The sequence below is a fragment of the Pipra filicauda genome, unplaced genomic scaffold, assembly GCF_003945595.2.
Source record: "Pipra filicauda isolate LSUMZ 115617 unplaced genomic scaffold, ASM394559v2 scaffold35_size7292922_pilon, whole genome shotgun sequence".
NCBI lineage: Eukaryota > Metazoa > Chordata > Aves > Passeriformes > Pipridae > Pipra > Pipra filicauda.
The window spans coordinates 1044381-1068714 of record NW_024104487.1 but is presented as its reverse complement, the minus strand read 5'-3'; the positions used below and the strand labels follow the sequence as shown (position 1 = coordinate 1068714).

Genomic DNA, 24334 nt, shown 5'->3' with positions numbered 1-24334 from the left:
TACATTTTCATGAAAATGATTTATTTAGTGGTATATATCTGTTGCTCTAGTGCTTTAAAATCCCTGCATCTGTGATTTGGACTTTTGCTGTGTTGTGCTGCTGCTGAGACTCAGATAAGCTTGAACCCTTGGAGAATTCACTGTTATTTGAATCACAGTGGCTTTGCTAATCTCCCTGCTATATTTCATTTTGGAATCTGTCTTTTCTTAAATGCCTCAGTCACATTTACAGTGAAAAATGTGATATTACATCTATGCTGCTTTTGGCTTTGGTTTTTATTATGCTGGGAATTCAAGATATGCCTTTCTGTTCATAGGGACAAATGTAGTATAACTACAATTCTCTGGATACCATAGCTGATTATTAAGGTACAGCATATTCTGGGGGAAAAACAGTGTCTGTTTATGGACTGACTTGTTCTGTAGTGAGTTTTGAGGTATGGAGTGCATTAAATTTCGTGAACATTGGCTTGTAGCACACGTCAAACTGCAAAATGAAAGTTAATCATAGCCTGTGCTAGCACATGTGTACTTATTTAGTGGTAGTGTGTTTCTGTAATTTTAACATGCCTGAGAAATGAAAGTACTTGTTTTCTTCTAACTGTAGATAGCTGTGTATGGATAGCTGTTTTGTTCTTTTTAACCTGTGCTCCTGCATGAAGGCTAGTTTAGGTATGTTAACGTAAGCTGACATTGTACCTTCTTTTTCCTGTGTAGTCACACTGAAGTTTCTGGTTTATGTTATAAAAAAAAATATGTTTTATGATAATAGTGTTTGGGTATTAATTGCAATTTTAGACGACTGTCTTTGTAAATTATTTCTAAGTGAGCTGTCTTCAAATTTAGTAGTGAAGGAAGGAGCAGTAAATATGTATTTTTTCTCCTTGTATGCTTTGTAATTATTATTCTCTTCTCCAAGTCTGTTTGGTTTGGCTTTCAAAATCCATAGGCACTGAAAAAAATCTTGAATGCTATGCATAAAATTGCTGTTATTGAGGTCACTGTGCCACGGAAAATTGTTAAAGCTAATTTTTCTGTATATTTTGCTGCTAAATGTTGTTTAAGGGAGTCTGGTATTTCCATATTGAACATCTTTGACTGTACACAACAAATGCCTGGATTCAGACCCAATGCTTTTTTGAAAGATACTCTCAATTGTTTGGTGTGAGAAATCTGGTTTACGATAGTTGTTTATTCTTGAGAAACTCATTCATCAGACTTTGTAAATCTGGAGATATTAATAAGTGATGTACAAAGATTGAAAAGATCAGTTTTTTATTCTTTTCTACACACACTGTTCCTGAGTCGTCTTCTTATTTACACTTAAAACAAGTCTGTGGTTCAGCTGATGGCAACAAGTGGCTCTTGAGCCTTGTGTCATTGTCAAGGGGCTTCAGAATATATTTGAAACATCTCTATTGTTCTTGGTGTGCATTTGGAGCTGTGGTTAAAATGGTACTGGTTCTGTTCAGTCATGCTGATAGAAGACCTATGCTTGAATATGCCCTGTGAAAGCAGGGATATGACCGTATCAGAAGTTGCACATAATGAATCACTTCATGGAATTTTGTACCTGACTGTGGATGCAAATAATGCTAGCTCTTTTCTCCAGACAGTTTGTTTTTTTGTAACATACGTTAGTTTGTAAGTGGCAAGGGACTGCATTGCTCCAAGTAGTCATGAAGTCTAATGAGCAATAAAAAAGCTTAAATATATCAGGAAAAACTACTAAAGATTTAATTTGAATCCAGAATATCAGACTAAATAGTGGGCAACCTTAAAACTCTGGGCAACTTATAATTGCACTAATATTGCATATAAAAAGTGAAGGCATGAAAAATATTCCATGTAGGAGGAAAGATATCATGTCTTTGCACTCTAGTTTACTGTAGCTGCGCTCAGCTGCATGTTGACCAGTACATTTATGCAGCTGAAATTTCCTGATGTTCAGCACTGGTTGGTTTTAAATTAGTTCAGGAAAAATCTTCAGTCCTGTTGCTCTGAAGTCAAGTGAAGTGTTTTAACTAGGCCTGCTGAGTTATGTTGGTTTGTGTTTTTTTGCTTTTTGTGATTTGATACTATATCAGTATTATGGGAAAAACATTTCGTATTTCTTCATCCCAGAAGAATATGCAACTCTTTAAATTTATGGATTTGTTAAACAATCATTCTTGCATTTTATCTTGTAATACAACCAATTTGTTTGATTTGTCCTCTCTTGTTAACTAGTGGCATTTACAAAAATTAATGCATATCATAACTGAAGAGTTTCAAAATTCACCTTCTATAATCACTGATGGGAAAAATTTATTGGCTTTTAAACCTTTTGGAAGTGAACCATTTTCAGTATATGTTTGTTGTTTTCAGGCACTGATATAAGCCTGGCATGCAAAGATATGTAGATGAAGTTGTCAACTATTTTATGTGTTTCATAGGATCACAGAATAATTCAGGGCCCTGGCTCCACTGCCGACCTATCCTCATGGGGAAAAAGTTTTCTTCTTAGTTCATTCTTAGTGAATGTCCACTGTCTCTCACCCTCCTGTAAACCACTGCTCTAACTCTGTTCTCCTGGTAACCACTCAAGAACAGGGGGGATGCTGTTGGTTCCCCCTTGAAACCACCTCAGCTGTTTTCCATAGTAAATATGCTCATCTCACTCAGTCTCCTCATGCTCTTTTCCCTGACTGCCTCAATGAATCTCTGCTGAACTCCTTTCTATATACATTTTTCATAAAGAGGGGGAATTGGATGCAGACTTCTAAAATGAAGTGAATGAAGTGAGGAGGTAGGATAAGGTGGTTTTTTATTTGTTTGGTTGGTTTTTGGTTTTTTTTTTGTTGTTTTTGTTTTGTTTTATTTGGGTAGTTTTATTTGGGTGTTTTTTTGTTTCTTTTTAAATGGCTTAAACTTATGTCAGTAAAGCATGCCAGGTGCCATGTTCTATTTTCCCCAATCTGTGTGTTAGTTACCAAACTCTAATGGTGTCCATTAAGCATGTTACCCTGCCCTTATAAATTAGGTGAGTGGAATATAAGGCTTGTAATACAAAGCGTATCAGACAAGTATTGCATGTAAATAACCTTACCTCTATTTATTGTCAGTATTTCATAGAGTATGTACAAACAATGTTATCTGTTACAATCTGTTACACTGATGTTATGAAAAATTACATTCTTCCTTGTTTGAATAGGTGATCAACTTTTATTATATATTCAGTAGTATCCGTTCATTTTACCTTATTACGGATGACAGAGTTACAAATAACATTAGGAGTTATTAAGAAAAGAATTGTATTCTTTGAGCAGTACCATTCACTTTCACTGAAGAAGTAAGAAGATGTGTTCCTCAATCATACTGAAGAGGATGCATTTGTGTGTGTTTAGGCTCCTTTAGATGATGGACTAATGATTTCCTGAAACAGAAAATATTACCTGAAAATTTCTAAGTGACTTTACATAAGACTGAGCATTCAAGGTTGGAAGGAAGTAAAAATGTCTTCTGTCTATGCTTTTTAATCAGTGTTCCATGAGTCTGTCTTCCTTTTCTAAGAACATTTTCACAGTTGCAGTTTAAAGTAGTTCCAACCCGTACTTTGTGTCTAGCTGTGTCCCTTTGAAGATAGCAGTGATTAACAGAAGATTTTCTTGCCATTTGAGACCAGGACACAGACAGAGAAGGGCCAAATGGAATATGACTTTTGAAAATATTGCCATTTCCCATTTAATTTATGTTCTGTTACAGTACAAATTACATAGGGTCAAATTGTTCTGTAACATAAATACTTGTCTGATTCACAGTCATTCTCAGTAATGTTGTACCTCTTGGTGCAAGTAACCCCAATTCTGTCATTTTCTTCTGTAACTAGGACTATGGATTAAAGTAATGTGATATTGTTGCTGAGTTTCTAAGATAGAATACTGTTTCCAGTGTATTAAAATGTACTGTCAGCGTTCTAATCAATTAACAATTAATCACTGTAGACTAGAAAAGACCATTCTTGACAGATAGTGTTTTTTACCCTGTTGAGAATGTAATGTATTTAAATATACATCACCTTTACTCTCCATTTGTTTAAAATCTTGATTTGATTTCAAAATTGCCATTGAAGTCCTGTGAAGACAGTTAATTGATCTGTTGGGGAGTACCTGCTTTATATTAAAATTACAGAAATTAACTGGTATTGTTGACCTCTAAACAATGTTAAAGTCTTCCCATCACCTGTGACTGGTAACGCCCATAAGGTATATCACCTGGTTAATAGTAGTACTGTAAATGTTGTGCACCTGTGTGTCACTGTGCATTTTACAGGAGGAGAGAAGAAAGTGTTTAAATACAGTGTATGGTTTGGAAGTAGGAGTGGCTTTATTTTGGGCTTGAACTGGAGAGTGCGAAACATGCACACTTTCTTAATTGCGAAAACATTTATTCCAAGCCTAGCTCGTAAGGATGTATTTTCTTGCAATGGCTTGGAGAGGTTAATTCAGACAATTAAAATTATTAGAAAAGTAGTATTGTCTGGAAAATGAGAATTATTCACAGAAAACCAGGCAGATATAGAGATTGAGAATGCGTGCATGATCTTGGGCATCTGGACTAGGCTTCTGAAAAACAGGTATCTGTGGACAGTGTTTTATTGTTCAGACATTTTTTTTTTTCATTCAGAGTTATTTGTTCCTTTAAGATTAAAATCTTCTTTCATTTAAAAGAGGTGTGAAAGGCTGTATTAATTACTGGTCACAGATTCTGAAACAAAGGCCTGTAGACAGGCTGGCTAGTTACAGTGAACAGTTTGAGCCCAGTTATAGGCTTAAGCTTTGTTTCCTCTGTTGTCTAGTAGGCTATGAGAATCGTGAACTACCAAGTTACACCAGAGAAGGAGTCTTTTTAGGTGAAGCAGAGAAATTTGAGACAGATTCCTTTGCCTGTAATTATTACAATTCTACTATCTGTTTCTCATTTTATTCAAATGTAAAATAGTTGCCACTTTTCCAAGTTTGGAGAAACTTATTTTTCCCAGAAATCTAGAAATGGTATTTGAACAAATAAAATTTTTTTGAGTAACAGGATTGCAGACAGAGTCTTCCTACCCTGGAAGGGTAGGAAGCCTTGAGCTCAATTATTCAAGCTATGAATGAAAACTGGACCTAAGAGAGTGTGGAGTGGCGATAATGGGACTGCCTCACTGGTAATTTTTTGCTGTTTGACATCACAGATATTTTAAAATTATTACTATATTGTGTTTGATTGAAGAAATTTTTTACCACTGTTTTAAAATGCTTAAACCATGGTGGGGGTGGGGTGGGGAGGACTGACTTTTTACTGAATTGTTCTCTCTCAGTTATGCAAACCTTGGTGCATCTGAGTTATACACCAGTTCTGCACCCCCTTGTTGCATCTTCTCGTATGTGGAGAAAAACATCTCTTTAGTCCTAAGTGATAATTGTTGTGACAGGAGAGTGCTGCGGCACAGCTTCCAGCAGACATATGCTAGCCAGCTGTCATGGTTTGAGAGCCTCAAAAATCTAATTCCCTAGTCCTAGCCCCCTGTCACATCTCAATCCAATGTGAGATGGGTTTTCCAGACAATCACACGAGACCCAAATTGGGGAAAGGGAATATATTACAATGACTGTACAAATAAATATTCTAATACATTATACACACGATCACAACTATCTCTACCATGACATATAGTATTTACAATGGATCAGATCTCTTCTCCCCTCCTGGATCAGATCTTTTCTCCCCTCCAAATAAAAGTCCAGGAGGGAAGAAGGACAGATCCCTTCTAGTCTCTACTCTGAGCAGCAGTATCTTCTAAGGCAGCAGTCATCTGTCCTCTTCACATGCAGCAGCTGATAGCTGGATTTCTACCAGCACTCACGAGGGGGGTATCCAAGCCCCGCCCCCCAGCCCCGTCGTTTCCAAGCGAGGGGTCTTCCGTGGGCTACGTTCACCCCAGACAAAGGTCGTTCCACCACGGTCATACCACGAGCACAGGGGGTCTTCGTGACGGTCTGGTATCTTCATGGGACTCAAGCCCCTTGCAGAGCTTCTGTGCCCTGCCTCAAGATGGCTGTGAGCTTCTTTGTAGCTTGCAGCAAGGGAGGGCTCCAGGGTCAACCTCCACATACTGTCCTGGCTGAGCTCTCAGGACAACCGAGCTTCTTAGCTCCTTTACTCCATTTAGGACTTCTAATCAGTAAGAGTCCACCCCCCTCCATTTTGGAGGGATCTCAAAGAAAGTTTAGGGGAGTTTAGCAGTTCTTACCCCCAAACTTCCTCTCTGTAGAACTCAGTTCTCTCTTTCGACTGCTGCTAGCTCTTTTTCGGACAACACTGTGTCTCTCCTGCTTGGCTGTAATGCCTCTGCTGCTTCTTATCTTTCTGGCTCTCTGCCATCGCTTCTGGACGCTGCTTCTGCCGCTGCTGTCTCTGCTCACTCACGGTGGAGAAAACTTTTTAGCTTTTGAGCTGCAGGCACCTAGCCCAGCTTTATGCTGTTCCAGGTCCCCGCAGGCCCCCGCTGGGGGCTGGGGGGCCAAAGCCCCCCCAGGGGGCTCCTGCTCTCTCTTCTCGTGGTCTTACAACATGGTCACTTCTTTTCCAACCAGACTACAACTAACCTTCTCTTCCTTTTGCTTCTGGTATGTTTACATTTCGCAGGAGCGCAGATTGGACAAAACTTCAAAACTTCCAGGGGTTACCACCCCCTGGGGTTTACCACTTTCTTAGCTTCAGGGGGAAAACCTGGTTCAAACCACTACACCAGCACAGTGTCAATACTTCAATTTCATTTGCTTGTTTAGTGATTTAAAAGGGTGATCCTCTAGGGTCTGAGTAACAGGAATGACTGGTGGCAACTGGGACCTCATCTCAGAAATTACCTTGGGTCTATGTAGCTCATGACTGTGAGAACTCTACAGGATGTTATTGAATAAAAGAAATACAGTTGTAGATAGTATCAGTAACATATTTCTTTGTAGTAGTGAAGTGAAGGTGTCATTTCTATTGCAGAAGACTGCAGTAAAACTCACTTGAAAGACTATGCAATTCTGAACAAGAATTCTGTTCAAGAAAAGTTAAATTCAAAAAGTTGTTGACAGAAAGGAATCTTCTTTGAATACAAATAGAAAAAAATCCCCTTGGTTTATTGACAAGAGTTATCACAGAGAGAGATAGCAAAGGCACAGAAGTGGGATTGAGAAGCAAGCTACAGTTTTATGTATAAATGCATTTGAGCTTTCTCGTTTTCTCCATATAGGCATAATTTTTAGGTCTGTTGGGTGGATCCAGGACACCAAACTGTACTTGAGTTTGTGGGTAACCAAATCCTATGATTCTGTTGCAGATGTGGTGGGTTTAGAAACATTATTCTTTCAAGTATGAAAGTGTTATCCAAGTACTAATATGAAAAAAGCACATAGGCAATCTATGAATATATTTAAGCTAGCATCACAATAAAGTTTTTATGCCTAGTGAAAGTGAAGTTCCAGATTGTGGTCTGTAAAAATAGTTTAGAAAGATATAACAAAATATTTTTTTCTGTTCTTAATATTAGAGTGGGCAACCTGGTAGGTCAAGTGAGGAAAAAGACATATGACATACATGCAAAACTATATGATAGGAATGAATAAGGTGTATTTTGTCTAGAGGCAGTCTAATGCCAAGTTCCAAAGCAAGAGGACAAGAAAGAGCATAAAATAACACCTTTTGCTTCTTGTGCAATAGAAATAGACAATCTTGGTTCTGCTTTCATTTTGTCATTAAAATCACTTGGTTTTGCTTCCTTTAAACTGGAATTTTGCGTGTTGTGATCCCCAGAAATGGAACAGTAATAAAATCTCAAAGCGGTTAAAACCTGTCCCTGAAAAAATAGGAAAAGACACCAATGTGTCTATAGATAGCTTTTAGTACTTGCAGTATACTGCTTGATATCTTTTTTCTTTCTTTTTTTTTTTTCAATTTCCTCTATAAACAACCTGAAAGAAACATTAGAAGGAAGTGAACCTCACAATCCGACCTTGTTTGCTAGGTGCTCAGCAAAAGAGCTTATTTGTGGGAATTCCTGTGGTAATTGCAGGACTTTTGTTGGGTGATGTTTCATTCCACTTTATACAATATGAAGAATGTGAACTTTCAGTAGAACTTTCAGTAGCACTTTTTAGCAGCTCTGTTTACTGCAGTTGACATCTTCCATAAGAATGGAAAAAGAAAAGTAAAAGAAGGCATAGTGTACAATAAATCAAACTCTCAATGTCTTCTGTATTTGTAATAGTAAAGAAGTTGGAAGTGATCATTTTACCTTTTTAGCATATAAAGGGTAGAAGATATAGTATTTGCTGAGTAAATGTTTCAGAGAAAAATGATTTCAAGAAGATGGGCATCTGGTTTTAGAAGGTCATCTTACTACATTTTTTTCCCATTGCACAAATATTTCACATATACTTCTGATGAATTTGGATGAAAACACAACGTTTGTGACCCAGGTAGCAATATTTGTTTATAGTTTAACTTAATTTTTCTTCTGTTTGTGACTCTTGAGCCCAGTTTTACTTTCTTCTTAAGTTACCTAAGTTCACAAAGCTTTTGATTCTGCAAGGCATTGTGCATCCTCAGCTTCCATCCTCAGTTAACAGAAGCTGAAGAAACTTTATATTTTCTCAGAAGATAGAGGAAACTTATCAAAGAATATAATTCCTGGTCCTTCTATCTTCCCTGGTGTGATTTCATGATTGTACAAGTCTTGAGTTTAAATTGCTAGTTCTTTTCCAATAGCTTGGTTACAGTTGAAGAGAACATCAAGTAATGTTCCTCTTTTTGTGTCACGTCCTTCCCAGCGGCAGGTTTAGTGTTCGCTGCATGTGTCTATTAAGCATTAATTCTTCAACTGTATTTAGTGAGAGAGAGCAATATGGTATGTGCCAGTGCAAGAATCTTAATTCCTACAAAACATATGGCATAGAATTATCTACTTCAAGATGGAACAGTCTGATAATAATTTGGTAGAGTGACATCTGTGCAATAAAATAAGATGCTGATTGCACTGGAAAAGTAAACGCAAAAGTTGTATACTAACTATTCAGACATCATGAGAAAGCCATTACCATTCCTCCATGGAATGTTAAAATTTAATGATCTAATTTGGTCTTATCACATGCAATATAAATAAAAAATAACCCTATTAAGTATTCAGAGACCCATGCTGAACACAAAACTTCTAAATGCTATTTTGCAGGATTTGGACTTACAGCACTTACATATGTTTAACAGGAAATAAGGGAAGAAAGTTAGGAGAAAAGTAGTTCTGTGGTCATTTCCATCCTTTACGGAACCTGTTTACACGTGCAGTTCTATACTTTGTAGACTTTAATTTCTTCTCCTCTTGGCCTTACTGTCAGGCTATGTGGTTTAATATCAGTCTTTACTTTTGGCAAAAAACATGTTACTACAAGGACATAATTACAGCTTTTGCTGCAATCAAATGAGAGTGATGATTCAGTGAGGGCAGTGTGAAGTGTATTCATGTTAGAATGCCAGATCTGAACTTGGGGGGGAAAACTCGTGGGAATCAGAACATAGAGTTGTATTACCTGAATTCACGACAGTCTGCAAGGAAGCATCACTTCTGTTTTTGCATGCACACGAACATCAAGATGGTAAATCTGGTTTAGGCTTTGCAACTGAGGATTTCATTTCCTTCATCAGTTCTTCCAAGTGGAATGGAAATACCCAGAAATTGGAGATTGCATGGAAATTGAACTCAGTTCTGTTTCTAGAGTTACAATTCTTAATTAGAAGTATTATAGACTGTAAGCTATTGTTTTCTGTAATTGAACTATAATTAACTTTTTAGATTTGCAGCAAGCAAGGAGAAAATCATAAAAATGATGGAAATACGTAACAAATTCTGATTATTCTGCTTTAAGTTGAATACTGCATTAAGGTAGCTCTCTGGTAGAAATGGTTTAATTATCTGCTTACATAGAAAACTTACTGCAAGTGTTTAAGAACAGAGTTGATGGCAGTATTTCAGTTTTGCAATACTGAATCCATATAAATTGTGTTTAATATAGAATTAGAATAGTCATATCTTTTTTCTTTTTTAAATCTAGTTTTCCCTCTTCAGTTTACTGTGTCAAACAGCCAGGAAAAAAGGCGTTTCCATTTCTTAATGGAAAGGTACTGCTGTTGACACTTTTTGTTTGTTTTTTCTTTCCTTTTTTTTCCCCTGAAGAACATATTTATGAATGTAGAACATGTTTATGTTAGTTTTCTTCTTGACAGTTAATAGATCACAATAGGGAGGCATTTTTTTTAAGGCATAAATAAAATAACTGTGTATATAGTGACTTCTTTTTACACATCTTTATTTACAGCCTTTTTGTGTGTGTGTGTCACTGTATAAAGCGTACAGATGTGGTTTTTTTTTAAACTAGAAATACAATTGGCTGGAATGAAGTTGAATTATCTAAGATTGGTCTTCACTGCCCGCCAGCCTATAGAACTGATACCAGCTTTTTTAATTATAGGTTTCAGGCTAGCTGCAAGTGAGGATAGAACATTTCATAGAAATGTATGGAACTGGTGGAAGTTAATACAGAGTTGATGCAGAGATCTCGTTCACTCTCTGGGCATGTTCTGTCTGATTAATAGACTTTTCACAGATTAAAAAGCAACCAGGATATCATACAGGACCGTTTGTTCGGCCTTATCAGTTCTGTCTCTGCCAAATCAAACCTCCTGTAAAAGCTTCTCAGAGAGAAAGGTATGTAACACAAAATTCTTTTGCATGAAATGCAAACAAGATATTTCTGTGAAGTTAAAGACTTTAAATTTCAGTAGCACTTCTATTTATTTCAGGTGGGATAACAGTATTTTTTTAACTAAATCTAAAATAAGTCTAAGTAAGACGAAAAAATCAGTAAAAGAATACATTTTGTGGTTTGTAAGTGTAATGTGAACTCCTTGCATAATGTCTTGTGTCTGTCTGACTAAAACAAATATTCTTAAGGATCTGACTGCATCAGAAATGCAGTGTTTAGGTTTTTATATTAATCCAAAATCCTTACTTAAAAATATTTGTATTTAATATCCTGGATTAGCTGATTATGAAGAAGTGAATCTGATCACCTGTCTTGAAAATATGAAAAAGTTACTCTTAATGAACTGTTTATCCCAGTTTTGGGGCCTAATCCACAGGAAGCTAGACACATTTTTGTTTTTCCCTCAGAAGCTTCGTTACTTTTATTAAACATTATGACTAGAGAAATTCCTTATCTTCTTGCAGTGTTGTGGGAAAATATCTCCTATTCATGTGGTAGAAAAATTGAATAAGCAGCACATCGTATTGTCACTCTCTCACAGGCAGAATCCCGATCTTTTATCAAAACATAAGGAACAATTGGCTGATGGCAATTCTGATTACTTTAGAAAGTAATTATTGAAAGAAGGCACATAGATCTCAAACGATCCTTTTATCTTTTACAACCACCCAAAAGGAATAATGATAAAATGACACATATTCTTTGTTATATGTTCTGTTTAATAAAAAAAGGAAAAGAGCTAAACTAAGCATACTGTTTGGTAAAGAGCAAAGTTGTAATAACAGTGATGCCTTTTGAATGTATCTACTGCAAAAGATTGACATTTTTGGCCAGCCATCACTGCATTGTAACCCTTTCTTAGAGAAGTTTGTAACCCTTCTGACTCCACTTATAGAGCCTTTTGCCCTACTCGTATTAGGAAAGTGTTTTAAAGAATTTGCTAGCTAGCATACTTTTAATTGTATGTGGATTTAAAAATACTGAAGCATAGTAAAGAAGTTTTCATTTAGGCACACTTGGCATGTCAAGACTCATCCCTACCTATTTACTGATGAAAACAAAACTATTTTGAACACATATGTTCACAACCTCCTAATGCCAAAGAGTTGTGGTGGTGTCAGTGTTTATAAGTTAATATAAACACATTAGTAATGCAGTAACCTAGCCAAGGAAGTGATGATACCTTTGTGCTTTGCAGCCACACAGATCTCTGGTCATCCTATCTTCTCAACTTCAGAGAGTGGTTGGAGGATCTGCGTGGATGTATAAGTGTGGGAGAAGGACCATGGATGTTTGTGGACATATGTTCTTTTGCATATGTTAACAAAGGTTTTGGTTCTGAAGTTCTTTTAGTGTCCAGTGCTATAAGGTAATAATGCTCTGCAGTACTGAACTTTCGTTTTGTATTTCCTGGGCAGCAAAGCACAGTCCTGTCTAATGCAGAACAATGTGAATCTCAGAATAAAATCAGAAAAATGTGTGTGTGTGTGGTTTTTTTTGTTGTTTTTGGTTTGTTGGTTTTTTTGTTTTGTTTTGTTTTAGTGTGGGTTTTTTAATTTTGTATTTTTTATTGTCAATGCAGTGTTTGATGCTACAAGATATTTTTTGGATCTGTAATTTGACCACCTAGCTACCTCTGAATAGGCTAATGGCAAGTCAGTGCTTTTATTGCAAGTTTTGCTGGTACTGTAGATGTTAGCTACAGTAGTAAGACAAAGAGCTAGTGGAAATATATCGAACCAAAAACATGTAAAGGAATTCTGGTACCCTAGGAAATGGTTTTCAATTTCTCGTCTAAGGATAAGTCTGCATGCTCCACACAGACCTCCTTATATCAGTTTCATATACATTATTACCTATTGTAACACTTCCTGATATTTGATTTGCTCTGCCTCTCATTCCTTTTTATGGGCTGATGAATATATGAACAAGTTAAATAGATGTATCTGATACTGCGGCAGAGTTAGTGTGTTTTCTTTTTACTGTTCTCTGAAAAACTTCATAGTGAAGTAGTGTTTGTTTTCCCAGTTCTTGGGCATGGTAAATTATCTGAGATAAGAGGAATATTGGTCATCATCTCTGTCAAGAGCTTCATGTGTACATTCATCGTGCCATCCAAGAACTGTAATCTGGCTTTGTTCTATGTTGTAATGCATTTTTCACACATATTTTATAGTTGTTAATCTGTGATTAGTGATAACTTTATCAGAAGTTTTGTTAGAAGTGTAAGGGGCCCAGTAGTTGGTTCCTGCCTTATTTTGACAGGTTAATTGCACAGCTGTGTACCTAGTGAGGTGGTAGAGGAATGAAGGTTACCTTCTGCTTCCATTTTCTTCTTGATACTGAAAGCTAGTGATTGTGATTAAACGTATAGACAATTTTCCCAGTCCAAGACCACCACTGCAGTAAAAAAGTTGTCTCGTACTTAAATGGAATTTCACTGTGTACTCATTGCCTCTTCTTCTGTCACTGGGCACCATCAAGAGGAGTCAAGCTCCCTCTTCTTTACTCCCTGCACCTGGTATTTACAAACAGTGGTGAGATCCCTCTGCACTTTCTCTGAATTGAGTTCTCTTGGCTTTTCCTTATAGGGGAAAGACTTCAGTTCCTTCACTGTGTTCGTGGGCTTTCCCTGGGCTCTCTCTAGTAGCTCCTTGTCTCTCTTGGACTGGAGGCCCAGAGCTGGGCACAGCACTCCAGGTGCAGCCTCTCAAGGCTGAGGAGAGGGGGGGATGCTGGCAGCACTCCTCTTCCCAGTGTCCCCCAGGAGGCAGTTTGCCTTTTGTGCCAACTGACAGGGCACACTGACAGTGCTGTTTGCTTGTTGGTGTCCCCAGGACCTCCAGGCCCTTTCTTGCATATCTGAGATGGATCCCACAGGAACACAGCACAGGAGCTTCTCTGGCTGTGGGGGTCTCTGCCAGCAGGACTGGGGGGACCCTTGTGGGATGTTGGGCAAGAATCTATGGAGCTGCTCAGACTCTACAAGAGAGGGTTGTTGCAGAGCTTGTGCAAAGGTTCAAGGCTGGTTCTGGTGTGTCTGGGGAAAGAACTAAAAGCAAGGGACTGGGAAGGGCTCAGCAAGAGTGGGAGTGGGGCGGATGCAAAAATATGCTTTGTTTGCATTGCAGTCTGCTCCTTGACTGGCTCCTGAAGGCCCAGGATGCTCAGAGTTTAGAGCTTTGCTGTCTGACAAAGACCAAACCAAGGTGTGCAGATCATTCCCTGGCAGTGTCTTCTGTGAAGCCTGTTCCCAGAACACCAGGATATCTTCCATTCCTGCCATGGCCATGGGATTTGGGGCTGGAGGAGCCAGGGTGCTGCTGTAGAGAAGTGGCAGAGGAAGGCTCAGAGGGCTGTGACAGGTGGATGACTGGAGCCATTTGGGTGTAGAGGTACCAGCAGGGAGAGGGTTGTCAGCATGGCCTGTGTCCATGGACCTGGCTTTGCTTCAGGTCAGGTGGCCTGGCTCATGGCCACAGGGCTTGGACAACCATGCTCTGGTGCTTGGAGGGGCAAGGCTGGGAGAGTGTGGGCCAAAGGGGCTCTGTTGCGGCATTTTTAATAAAGTAGTTTATGGTACACTCCAGGCAATTTCCCCTTTTGTTTTCCTACACTCTTGAGACAGGGCTAGAAAGCATTGCCTGCAGTGGCTTGCTTTGATTTTCAGAGAATCATGCTCTGAAAAGCTTTGGATCTTTGTTCAGTGGCAATGATGACAATAATTTTCCAGCACCAGCACATCAAATTAGAGAACCCCAGCCAGCAACCAATTCCATGCAGCTGCTTGCCACCCCCGCCCCATTGGGGAGGATAATTGGAAAGAAAAGGATAAACCTTGTGGGTTAAGGTAAGAACACTTTAGTAATTTTAATAATAACAATACTACTGTGAAGAATAATAATAGTAATGAAAAAGAGAGAGATAAAATTACACCGCCCTGTAATTAGTGGGTTCATGTGCAGTGTACCAAGTGGTTTTGAAAGATGCACGCTCTGGAAAGATTGTGGATGTTCATTCACGTTGCATGAAGGCCGTAAGCTGCGCTCTCAGCAAGTCCAAGTGGATGACAGGTCCATCGGCAGGGCTGGCTTAGCATCCCCCTGCAGTCTGTGGGGCAGAGGTGTCGGAGTTCCTTGGAGCCCTCCCTTAGTCCCTCTCTGCCGGCCCCCTTCTCCCAGCAGTGGGACTGTTGTTGGGCCGTGGGCGCAGGTGGTAGCGCCACTGTGGGGATCTGCTGCGCACCCTCTGTCTGGCTGCGGGACTCTGCTGGCGGGAGGACGAGGCAACCACGCACTCCTGGTAGTCGTCGTCCGCTCTCACCATGTGCAGGATGCGGCTGAAGTGCTGCCGGCAGAGCGGGCACACGGCGTGCACGGCAGCCCACTGCTGGATGCAGCCGAAGCAGAAGGTGTGCAGGCAGGGGATGATGTGGGCTGTGTCGTCCATGTTGTCCAGGCAGATGGGGCACAGGCCTTCTGCCACTGCCTCCCACTGCCTCTGGCTCGTACCGGCCATCGTGGCCGAGCCGCTCTCCTGCAGAGCCTCTTCGGCTCCGGGTGCCATGTTCTGCCAAGACACGTGCACAGTGCCTGAGCTTCTCTGGCGCCAGGAACGGAACAGCAGAGAAGGCCCCAGAGAGTGGGGAGAGAGGGGAGACAAAGGCCTCCCACAGGGTCTCCTTGCAGGCCCAGAAGTGACCGCCAGCCCCACAGCTGCCTTCCACGTGTGCCTGCCCCCTCCGCTGCCCCAGGCACGCTGCCCCCCTTCCAGGACAAACCTCCCACTTGGCACTGCCCCCGGGACAGCCAGCTGGACTCAGGCTGGCACAGGGTACCTGCAGGAGGCGGTCAGGGAAGGAGGAGCTGTCTGGGAGCCCTCAGTGGTGCCCTCCTCAAGCTGAGGTGCTGGGACAGCCCCTGCAGGACCCGCAGCCCCCGCACAGGCCACGTCTCTGCACAGCGGCAGCACTGCCAGCGCAGGGCCACGGTCCTGCTGGAGGTCACACACTGCGTGTGGCACTTGCAGGAGGCCAGGGCCAAATGTGCCGACTGCAGGAGCCTGTGGCACCCCGGCTGTTGCCTAGTGAGGACAGCGAACACCCCAGAGGGGGAAAGCCCCTGTTTCATGGCATGTCAGCCACTTTGGTGGCCTTAAACCCCCCAGTTTAACCTTAGGCTTGTCAAGCCCTGTGGTGAGAGTCTGGTGCCCCTGCACCTTCTCCAGGCTGAACTATCTCAGCTCTCGCAGCTTTTCCTCATGAGAGAGAGATTCCAGTTCCTTCACCGTGTTTGTGGCCCTTCCCTGGGCTCTCTCCAGTAGCTCCTCATCTCCCTTGGACTGGAGAGCCCAGAGCAGGCACAGCACTCCAGGTGAGGCCTGGTGAGGCCGAGGGCAGGGACACACAGCTGGCCCATGTCCCACCCGGTGTCTCCCAGCCGCCCCGGGGCCTTCTCTGCCAGGCCGCTGCCTGCCCAGCTGCCCCACGTGTTGGTGCACAAGGTTATTCCTCCCCAGATGCAGCATTCAGCATTTTCTTTTGCTGAACTGTATGTGGTTCTTTTTGGTATGTTTCTGCAACCATTTAAATTAAATTATTAAAAGAAAATGGTTGTTTTGGAAAATGCTAGCGATAAGGCAATAGTAAGAATATCTAGATTAAAAGATTTCCCCACAATAAGGTGGGGAAGTACTATCTTTTTCCTTGAGGGAGACCAGAGGAAAGAGGAACAAGAATGCAGAATTTATTTTTCATTCTTCTCATAGGCAAAATGGTGGGGGAGTTTGTTATCCAGTTATATTCTCTGCAGGGTGAAACAAAGCAATTGTACGAGTATGTAATTGCTCTCTGATATATTGTATATAGATAAATAGACATGTATATATAGAGAGGTAAATATAGATGTATTGACAATGCAATCTTTGATGAGTGAGACTGTCTTCATTAAGAAAATAATGCATTTTGTGTTAAGAAGCAGCACCAAAATTTGACCATCCAAATGTAAATCCTGTTTGAGACAAGGCATTTTTAACATACTACCTAAATGATGATAAAAGCAACCTGTGTCCTGTGTCTTGCAGGATTTTACATTGAGGCAGCAAATTTGTCTTAGCTCATTTAAAATTAAAGCACATCTTTTGCAAGAGATTTCCGTTAAAGATGATAAAACTGCAGGTAGCACACAGCACAACTGTAGCTTGGTGTTAGGACCCGCCCCAGAAAAAGGGAGGGGGGAATAACCCACGTTTTTATCAATAATTCCCTTGGGGTGGATTAGAGTGAAAAGACACTGAATAATCGGTGTCTGAAAACATATATTGGTAAGGTTTATTTTAACAATTCTGTATCAACAGGTATGCTAGCATTTTCGGTGTTGTCATATAACATTGTGGCATAGAGGTTGGGGGAATAATCTTTTGGGGGTGGGGGAGAAAATGCATAGGGGAGAGACAGATAGGATAAGAGTAAGGGAGAGTAAGAAAAAGAAAAGCTGAGAGTGGACAGACGTATACAGTCACCGCCCACGGGGTCCAGCGATGACACTTGGTAGTTACCGCTTCCATGTCTGTCAGTTGAAGTGGTGGCCTTGATCTCTTGAGGGTGAAGGAGGGAAGCCCCCACACGCCAAGAAGTTATGAGTTATTATATCCATGGTTAGTGTCATGGGCCATGCCTCAAGCCTCTAACCTCTCCCTGGGTCCTGCGCAGAGTTTCTGTGTCTGGTCTGGTTCCCGCCATTTTAGATTGGCAGAGAGGGGGATGGGTTTTGATGGACCTTTTCAGGGCTTGACACCTTCAATTTCCCATCAGAGGTATAATGAAACAGTCAAAAGCCTGCAAACTTGGCTCTTCACTGGAGGGAGGGACAGGTCCAACTGTCCATCCGAGTCAAAATCCTGCAAGAGTCTCCTAGAATGCATAAATCATTAACCATTTCAGTCTCTGACACTTGGTGACAGTTAATAATAATCAGAATGATTTAAAAACATTTTCATAAAAACTTTATGATAGAAACTCGGGTTAGGGAATTAAAAAAAAACCTGATAAAAAAGTGCTTTGACAAAAAGAAGGAAAAGGAAAGGCCTACATACATTATCATTTTTCTTCTTCATTTTTCCTTTATGTTTTTCTTCGCTTGAGTGAAAGGAAATTCTGTTGCTTTCAATGGTCTGTCATTTTTTTCATTAGGAGTTTAAATTGAATGCAGTCTCTGTTTACACTGAGCCTTTCTGTTTGTCTATCATATTTGTTAGTTGGAAACTCATATTTTCTAGGAATGGGTTCAATTTTCCATGACTATTGGCAGATGTTTCTCTAGGATCTTCAGTGACAATGATGTATTTGTTGATAACCGAGTGCTTGCTAAAAGGGACTTTGCTTTGCGTCGGTGAGTCTGGTTTTTTGTTTGAGAGCTTTAGTCAACAGAAACATACTCCATTTCTTCCAGAAATGTCTAGGGGTAGCTTCACTTTATTTTGAATGCATACTCCCTGCAGTGAATTTTTCTTTGGTTCAGTTACTCTTTCCTCTCTGTGGTAGGTGAAATGCATAATGCTCTGTATTCACTTCTTTGATTTATATTTTTACATGTTATATAATTGAGTAATTTTAATAGTTGATCCTCGTGTTCTAAGATAGTAGCCATTATAGTTTGGTTGTGAGTAGATTTCAATTCTTTAAGTGCCGTTACTGTTTTTGTGCTCAACCTGCCACTTCAGTACCCTGATAGGAACATTTGAGGAGGTTGTTTCATAGGCCTGAAAGATGGCTTATAGCAAGACTTTGTCAGCGTCTTCACTGGAAAAAGCAGTTTTTATTTATTAGAGTGAAAAATGGTAGAGGATTCTGCTGTTTCTGTCTTATTGACATTATTTGCTACTTTCTCTACTACCTTCCCAAACCTAGACAATCGGTGTCTCAAAACCTCCCTTCCTAAAGTGTCAAATCAGCCTCAACACAGCATTGTTCTGAACCACTTGGTTTACTTAACACTGACAGAAACTCTTCTTTCCTTTTGAAGTTCCTTCTAATTGGGTCCTTTTTTTTTTGTATTGTTTCTGGCAGATTTGCTTGCCTGTGTTTTTTCTTTTTTAGGGTTGGAGGAATGGTTAGGTTGTTGTTGTTGTTTGTTTATTTTTGTGAGTTTTTTTTGTTTAGGTTTTTTTTTTTTTAAATATCACAATGCTTTGTTGCTTACTTAGTTTGGATTTAAATAGTGGTAGAACATTCCATAAATAGTTCATTTCCATCTTCTGTCAAGGGGTAGGCTACATAAATAGATAGCTGCAAATTATTAGAAATTTGTGAGGTTTTATTACCTTTTAAAATACATGATAGGACCATATAATTTTCACTGATATTTTTCTGCTCTCCTTTTTTCTCTCTCTGTAATAGAATTTGAATAATAGGAGAGCCTTGGAAAAAATTATTTTAAGGGCTGGGAAAATCATTATCTTTTCCTCTCTTCAGTTTAGAAATCGGGTCTAATATCTAGAACAGGGAACTGAAAAACAAATATATTCCTATCAGTTCTGACTGTGGCTTGCCTTGTGACCATGACAAATAAGCCTTTCTTTGGTCTGGTTTCTTCTTCTCTGTTATCAGGAAGAAACACTAATATTTGCAAAGCATTGTGAAATTCCTGGAATGAAGGTATATAAACTACACATTTTTTCATTATCTGTTGGAAGGTATATATGTTTTCTAAATATTGTTCTGCTTTGCTGAGCAAAAATACAAATGAAACTGGATTTTAGGATTTATGTTGTCCAAAAACTGATTCAGTAGAGTGAGAATTTAGAATAAATCTGGTTGATGTTAATTTTTGTAGGCCTTATCCTCTGTGAATTTTCAGTTACTTAACAATTTCAGTACTTAACAGTTGGAGCAAGGAGGTTATCAATATATAAAGAAATAGTGGTTCATTCAGCCTGCTGATAAACTCAGCATTTACAGAAGCTACAAAGATGCATATGACTGATGAATTTTGGGCATCTAAGTCATGGAAAAAATGAGCCAAGCTTTTGCAAGTATTTATCATATGCCTTACAGAAACATTGCATATGAAGGTGCTTTACATGCTTCACATGAGACTTGGCCAGAGCTTTTCTCTCTGATTGGAATTTCATCTCATTCTTCTCCTTCCCCTGGGCAGAAGTCATTATGTACTGTGATTTACCATTGATAACATTAGTTTGCTGGCTTAAACATCCCCTAATACAATGATCTAGATGCTAAAAGGTTAAATCTGAGAAAAATGTGATATGAAATATTAGAACATCTTCAAAATGTTTAGAAAAAAATATTTTCTGAACTTTAAAAAGTAATTTATAATTGTATTAATATGAGGACTCAATTTGCTGTGCTGTGCTTAAGAAGCAACATTGAGAAATGCTCAGCAGTTCTAAGGTTTTATACAGTAATAGTTTTTAGTTTTCAACATGATTTGTCTGTAAGCATTATCATATGTAAATGCAACCATATTTTTAGTAGTAGCAGCTAGATTTGGAGCTCTGTAAAATTTGAGTTGTAGTGGAAAAAAAATTCTATGTGCTCATTTGGTTATGTTACCATGAATCTTCAATTATCGTGAAATCCAAGCCTGAATTTAAAAAAGACTTCTCTAAGTCGTGACAGTAATTTGACTTGCTGGAATTACTTACTGTATCTCTACTAGCTGGCAATGTTAGTAGTGATACACAGGTAGACTAATTTTACCAGAAAATAGTCTTAAATAATCCAATGGAGGTAACAGTTCATTTTAACTGATAAATAGCTATCCAAAATAACAGAAATATTCCTCAGCCTATTTACTCATACCAGGTGTCTGTCTTCCCAGAATCCCTTTTAATCTACAATATGTGAAGTTCTAATTTGATGTTTTTCCCCAGCTGGTATGTTGGAATAGAATTTTAAAATTAATAACTTACTGATTTTCTTTTGATTTTATGAGAAAAGAGAAGGAGCTAGGTTTCCTGTTATATTAACATCTTACCTGCAATATGTTACTACTATCCCTTTGCTGTAACTAATGAGCTAAGAATATATGCAATTTATAGGAATTGTTGTAGTTGGGTCATTTGTGAATTCCTTTTTTTAATATTTGATAGTACTAAACTTTCTGTAAGTAAATCCATGATAATTACTGTAAAATTTGTGTGAACAAGATGAGCAGTGACATGGTCATTTGTCAGTATTAGGTATTGCACAACTAGAAGTAATCGTTTATAATTTTATGTATTATATATATTTATATTTTATTGCACAGACTGTTTGCTTTCTTATTTTAGGAGGTATTATAGAATTGGTTAATTCTGATCTACTCTGGATGGACATTAATTTCTTTAAAATAGATTCTAATTTCATGTGTTCAGAATCATTCCATTTGAAAATACGGGAGTTGGTAGGCATTTCAAGGTAGGGGATAAAGCTCTTGTTTTCTTTGTAGAGGGAAATGCAGTCCAAAGGTATTAGGAAAGGAAACAACAGAGAGCTAAGAGAAGGATGGAGTAGGGCCAGTTGACCCACAGCAGAGAGGTAAAGGCTCCAGGCAAAGGGTTTATGTTCTATATATCCCATTCCAGGGATGGCCAGAGAAGTGAGTGTGAGTGCAAGAGGGAAATAATTCAGACTAGAAGTACAGACTAAAATCAGAATGAAGAGAAAAAGGTTAATAGCTAATAACTAAATCTTTCAAGGGGTAAGAGTTGTGCCATGAAAGACATCAGTAAAGGATAAAGAAGGGCTGTGAGGTGGAGCATTTAAGAAGAGATGGGGTTCATTCAGCTGTGTCTTGTCATACTGTTTCTGTTGCCCAGCTTTCAAAGGAATTGCAGGAAACTGGCCACATTTTTGCAATGACAACTGATGCTGATGGAATCAGTTCTACATAATATAAACCAAGTCTTTTTTTGTAGGAATGTGTAGGTGGCATCATGTGTAAGTGCAAAATAAATTAGAAATAGGAGTCAAGAAAAAAGCCAGATATTTTGTAATGCACTATTTAAATATTGAACTGTTTAAATAATATTGCAGACTATTTACTTTTGCATATATAAGTACAAACAATGAATTTATTAAATTTTTTTTTTCTATTCTATAAAAAGAACCTTCAAGAGTGGTGTTTTGAATTTGTATTTTTGTTATGTGTGACTGGAGGTGTCAGGGAAAAGTGAGTGTACTCTCTCTGATTTACCAAAGGAAGGCTTGCTTTCTTGAAGCTTGCACAGATGGTTAACTGATACCAAAGATGTCTGCAACACTGCCTACAAGTTGCCAGAAGGTCAGTGTGAAAATATATTACAGCCCAACTCCATAGCAAAGAAGAGTTATTGTTACCAGGATTTATTAATTCCTGTCCTCCTAACAAACAGTACCTATCAAGGACTTCTTCTGTGGGTAGTCCACAGGAAACAGTTCCAGTTATAGCACCTTTAAAATGTTTATTAAAAAAAGCAATTTTTTAAATGTTTGAAGATTATTCATTTAAAATATTGCAAGCAGAGGGGAATATAGTGCATGAAATAGTCCATTATTGTGCCGTTTAAGTTTAGCTGGTAAGAGGAATCTAAATTGTTTAAAATGTTTATCTCCAGTACATCATTGCTGCTGTACTGTGAAGAAAGCTTTAGTCATTATAAACAGTTAGGAACGATGGTCACTGAAAAATAGCTTGATTAAATAATTTTTAGAGTATGCTTTGTGGATTGAGATTTATATAGCTTTTAAAGAAGATTACCAGCCTAATAGTTGCCTCATCCTGCTAATTTGTTGCTTTCTTATATGTTTTGTAAATATCCATTCTCTCTTTATAAAGAACAGAACTTTTCATGATTTCCCTTGACTGTTAGTCTCCACATGCTGTTCCACAGGTGTGTAGAAAGACTTTAGGTGGTACTTTTTTTTCTGAAATAATTATGTACGTGAAAAAAAAAAAATCAGCCTAATTAAGTACTACTAATCGTCTTCAGATTAATACTTTGGAAGACTTTTAATTAAAATAGATTTCAGATATGGTGAAAATCATATTTTAATTAACAAGATCCAATACTTAGTGCAAAATGTCCAAAATCCTTCAGATATTTTAACCTTAGTGTGTTAAATATTGTAATATTGTAGTATAACAACTAATGTTTTAGTGAAGAAGATGGTTTTGTGGATAAAGACATAAGTTCACATCACAGGTATAACTTCATTGAACTAAAAGAGAAAAATGCAAATCATAAAGGCTTGACTCTGGATATGCATTTCTGTGCTTGAAACTATGGTACTAAGAAGCACTACTGCCCTTCTACTAGTCAAATAGTAAAATAAACCCTCTTTTTACTTTCTGTTGCAGCAAAACATGATATTCTCTATAGATGGAGTATTTTTATGTCAGTTTTAAAAATCTAGTGATTCTGTTTGACGAAAGAGTTTAATAATAATGATGAAAATTTGGAAAGACCTGTAAGGCATGTACTTGGTTCTTGATGATATAAAATGTTTTTCAAGGACTTTTTTTAGATATTTCAGGTATTTTAAAATAAGTCTAGAAGCTTATTTTATACTTCTTCGTACTTTCCTAAATCAGAGTCTCAAATGGGGAGAATTAAACTTTTTTTTTTTTTTAGTACAATATAATTATTCTTTTTTCATTCACAAGTAGCAGGTATTTAAAAAAAATTCATTTGTCTGAGTATGTATCTCCTGGGTAATTTTCTCAAATCACAAATATATCTCGCATATAGTTATGCCAATTAGTTAAAGTTGCCAAAACTTTTCTTCCAATTCATTCTGTAAAGGTTTGCAGCTACTGATCAATTTTAGTTGAGTTGCTTACTGCCAAGTTGTATCTTTATGGCAGGATAAATAAGAATTATCGTAACCATGTCATCAATGATGTTAATAGCAAGAATTTAATAGTAAGAATTGGGAAGGAGTTCTGTTCTCTTAAGTATTCTGATTGTAGAATAAGTATCAGACTAGTTCTATTGCATATAGAAACTAATTGTTTCCGGTACAAAGATTCTGTCATTTAGCTATGGCAATCAGCTAAATGGACTGCATTTTACATGGCAGTCCAACTACTTTGATTTTGCATTTACTTTTAAAAAAAGTATTAAAAGATGTTTCCAAAATTACTGTGATTCATGGAAGTATTGCTGTATTTTAGTAGACATTGGTATGTTCACTTTGTGAAACCTGTCCCAAGAGGTTTCTTTAGCAGAATAATATTTAGTTTTGTTTTAGAAAGAGTCTTTCAGTCACTTTCTTATCTCTGGAGCAGGAGGCCATTTAACTGCCAGCTCCAAGCCAGTCAAATGAGAAATGAAGAAAAAACAGTAAAAACCATCATCACCACCAAAGAACAAAAGATCCTGCAGACTATTTATCAAAGCAATAGTGGTTTTTTGTGTTTTTTTTTTTTTTTTTTAATTGAATCATTCCGGGGAATATGAATAGAAATTGTTTTCAGAACATATCTGCTGTTGTTGTCTGATATGATACTTCCAAGTATTTCCAC

General features: G+C 38.4%; 1 protein-coding gene across 10 annotated transcripts in view; it reads left to right on the top strand.

Moving 5' to 3' along the window:
• The window catches only part of KDM4C (lysine demethylase 4C), a 260988-nt gene that overhangs the window by 110043 nt on the left and 126611 nt on the right, over window positions 1–24334 (top strand). Inside the window, exons 10-11 of one of the 10 annotated variants that reach the window (XM_039384508.1) lie at window positions 10671–10771; window positions 12028–12217. The exons of 7 other annotated variants lie outside the window; for them this stretch is intronic. In XM_039384508.1, coding sequence (XP_039240442.1) covers window positions 10671–10771; window positions 12028–12202 — 276 coding nt within the window. In that variant the 3' untranslated portion in view covers window positions 12203–12217. Of the gene's footprint in view, window positions 1–10535; window positions 10614–10670; window positions 10772–12027; window positions 12218–13960; window positions 13988–24334 lie in introns of those variants that run through there. 2 more of the 10 variants (XM_039384510.1, XM_039384509.1) reach the window with 2 other exon arrangements.